At 33.7% G+C, this 3,295-nt stretch overlaps 1 protein-coding gene across 3 annotated transcripts in view; it reads left to right on the top strand.

Moving 5' to 3' along the window:
• LOC125040763 (nudix hydrolase 8-like) overlaps positions 1 to 2,378 on the top strand; it is an 11,297-nt gene extending 8,919 nt beyond the window's left edge. For all 3 annotated transcript variants that reach the window (XM_047635476.1, XM_047635475.1, XM_047635474.1), the window contains exons 5-8: positions 405 to 490; positions 676 to 800; positions 1,146 to 1,348; positions 1,466 to 2,378. In XM_047635476.1, the coding sequence (XP_047491432.1) occupies positions 405 to 490; positions 676 to 800; positions 1,146 to 1,348; positions 1,466 to 1,681 (630 nt within the window). In that variant the 3' untranslated portion in view covers positions 1,682 to 2,378. The remainder of the gene's footprint in view (positions 1 to 404; positions 491 to 675; positions 801 to 1,145; positions 1,349 to 1,465) is intronic.
• The last annotated feature ends 917 nt before the right edge of the window (positions 2,379 to 3,295 follow it).

The following is a 3,295-nucleotide window of genomic DNA, read 5'->3' as shown; positions in this document are numbered from 1 at the left end:
CACAGTCAGTGGACAGGAAGAGGAAAGGCTAACAAACAGGATTTCCCAAAAAACTATGTCATAAAGGGAAAAGAAATAAGGGAAATAAGTAATGGGAAACTCAGAGGCTGCAAGCAAAAGAAATTTAGGAGATGCAAGGGAGATCAAAGATGGGAGGCCAAGAATATAATAAATAACAAACACAGGGTCTAATACAGTATATCTTTTTAATTCTTTCAAGTTAATCATCCTTTTTATTCATTCTTGTTTACAGTATTTAAGAAAAGATTGTAATCATTGAGAAAGAGATCACAGCTTCGACATTATGGATGTTCTTAATAATTTATGAAATAGAGAAATATATAGTTGGAGAGTTATTTCCCATTTATTTATGAGACATTTATCATGTTTACACCTTTTTCTAGCATGGTTTTACATATCATCATGCTCAGCCACAATTTGTCATGATGGTGAAGTGGTTGGCTGTCAATGAACCAAATAACATACCCAGGTAAATGTTTCTTTCTTTCTCTTTCTGTCATTCTTTTAAGTTATTTGTGATCTGATGCCTCATAGATGTTTGATATCTATGGAATGTTTCATTAAATGCGAGATTACTTAAATTAATTCTCATTTAAGTATAGTAAGGTAAAACCAAATACATTGTTGTGTAGTTAAGGAATATTGTAATTTCAGATATGCACATAATGTAATTGGAGTTGGTGCATTCGTTGTAAATGATGAGGATGAACTGCTCGTTGTGCGGGAAAGATTTCATACAAGGCCACACTGGAAGCTACCAGGTGGATATGTTGAACCAGGTAATATAAAGAGTACTTTTTAAAGTAGTGATAGAAAAGGGCTGTTTTTCAATACATTTTCCATCACATGACCTTTAGAATATATTATCATTGTAATTTATGGACACAGATACACACATACACACCAACACCGACTCATGCCCACTCCCACAAACTCCAGTTCCCACCCCACTTCCACACCCTACCAACACCTTCACCCCTCCCCAATCCCCTTCCGACTCCCATTCACCCACCCCACCCCCACCCTCTTACATTTACATCAATATTTGCTTAAGCTTTATACCTTCACCCATAAAAATATCATGCATTGTGTTGAAAAGCTAATGAGGTACCAAATGATTGCAGGTGAGGACCTAAGCACAGCTGCCATAAGGGAAGTTAAAGAAGAGACTGGAATAGAAGCTGACTTCATGTCTTTGGTGTCCTTCCGCCATGTGCACGGCGCCAACTTCAACTGTTCAGATATCTACTTCATTGTCCATATGCGTCCAAAGAGTAAAAATATTACAATGTGCGAGAGAGAATTGGCAGCATGTGAATGGATGAAGGTATTTTTTTTTTTTTTTCTTGTTATAAAATTGGAATTACTTCTGGTATAGATGGTTTACAATACCTTTTAGGATATCTAGAATACAATAAGATTTAATTCATTCACTTTATTTCAGCTGGAGGAATATATCAACCATCCATATGTCCACGAAACAAATAGGTTCTTTGCGGAGCGTTTCCTGAATGCCGCAAGAATGGAATTCAGATTGAGGCCAGCAACATTTTCAGTGGAGCTTTTAAGAGGAACCAGGTTATTTATAGTATCAGTTTCCCAAATGCTCAGACATCAGATGGAAAGAATGACCAGGAAAACACAATCAATTCAGATGTAGTCAATGGTGGTCCAAAAATATAATTTGTAAGAAATTTCAGTATGATTTTTATCTAAGTATATGAAATGTTATATTTGAGTTATTATATCTGTTCAGTTCTTATTTTATTTATGTTTTTATTATATTTACTCTTTCTCTATATCTTTCCAAATCCACAAGATCTTCAGTATTATATGTTGATATTTATAAAGTCATTTTTAAATTTGAAAATATGAGTGCATAGGACATTATGTACTTTTGTAGTGAAAGTTGATTTGCTTTAATATTCCCTCATTATCCTTACACTTGTTTTAATCAGTTTTTATTTATTTTTTATTTAGACTATGCCTCATCATAGGTAATGAACTGTCAATGCATAGTATTAGTGATCGGTGCTTATTTCCTTCTGCAATTAGACATTGCACAGGTTGTATATACAGTATTTTTTATGTGAAAAATAGATTGCATGTTTTATTTAGTTACTGAGAAATGACAATGGTATGCTGTACAGAGTGATGGATGGTATAAGATTGTTAATAAGTGAACTGACAATAATATCTCTGAGATGCATGTATTACAAAATAATTTCTTGTTACACACATATAGGTGACACACATACAAACATACATATAAAGTTTTTATGTTGTTGTTGTTTTTTTTTTGTGTGTGTGTGAGAGACAGACAGACACAGACAGACAGACAGACAGACAGACAGACAGACAGACAGACAGACAGACAGACAGACAGACAGACAGACAGACAGACAGACAGACAGACAGACAGACAGACAGACAGACAGACAGACAGACAGACAGACAGACAGAGACAGACAGACAGACAGTGAGAGCATGTGTTTGAATATATATGACTTAGTGCTATCAACTGTAACTACCTAAAATATACACAGGAAAAATATTACTGTATATATGAAATACATCAGTTCATTTAACTTATTTGATAATTCATGTATCAGTAATTGTATTAAATATAATGTCTCAGTGTTATGTATATACTGAAGTATATTTTTAGTATATGACTTATGGGACAAATACATAAAGTTATATAAACATTTATATGAATGTAAAATGTTTGTGCAGCAGACGACCAGTTTTCAGTCGGTAAGAAATATGTTAATTGATAGATAAAAAATATTCTTCATGAATTGTAAGTCTGATTTTAAAATTTTTCAGTGAATTGCAAAAGTGAACAGTATATACAGTGTATGATTAAAGTCACATGTCAATAAGAGAATTATATTCATTGATATATCCCTTTATGTTTCTGTAGGTGAATAAGCCTGGACTGAGTTACAAGTGCCCCATAGACTGCCAAATGCACAATTAGAAGCATTCAATTATGTCACCTGCCTAAATATTACATACTGTAGACTGGGATGCATAGTTGTCAGAATCTTATAAATTCTCTGACTGCAACCAGGAATGCAGTGCTAAACATGTATATATATTTTTTAAAAACAGCTGATGTTGAAGATGTTTCTGTAACTATTCTGGGAATGTTTTCTCTTCCTCTCAGCTGAAAGTCTTCTTCATTTCTAGCCACATGTCTCACCTTAAAAAGACAACAATTTTTTTTATGGGAAGATGGATGCCTTGACTGTGTGTATTTGTGCATTTC

This window comes from Penaeus chinensis, chromosome 29 (genome assembly GCF_019202785.1).
Source record: "Penaeus chinensis breed Huanghai No. 1 chromosome 29, ASM1920278v2, whole genome shotgun sequence".
NCBI classification, from domain to species: domain Eukaryota; kingdom Metazoa; phylum Arthropoda; class Malacostraca; order Decapoda; family Penaeidae; genus Penaeus; species Penaeus chinensis.
The sequence above is the reverse complement of the archived record's forward strand: the minus strand, read 5'-3'. Positions and strand labels throughout refer to the sequence as shown.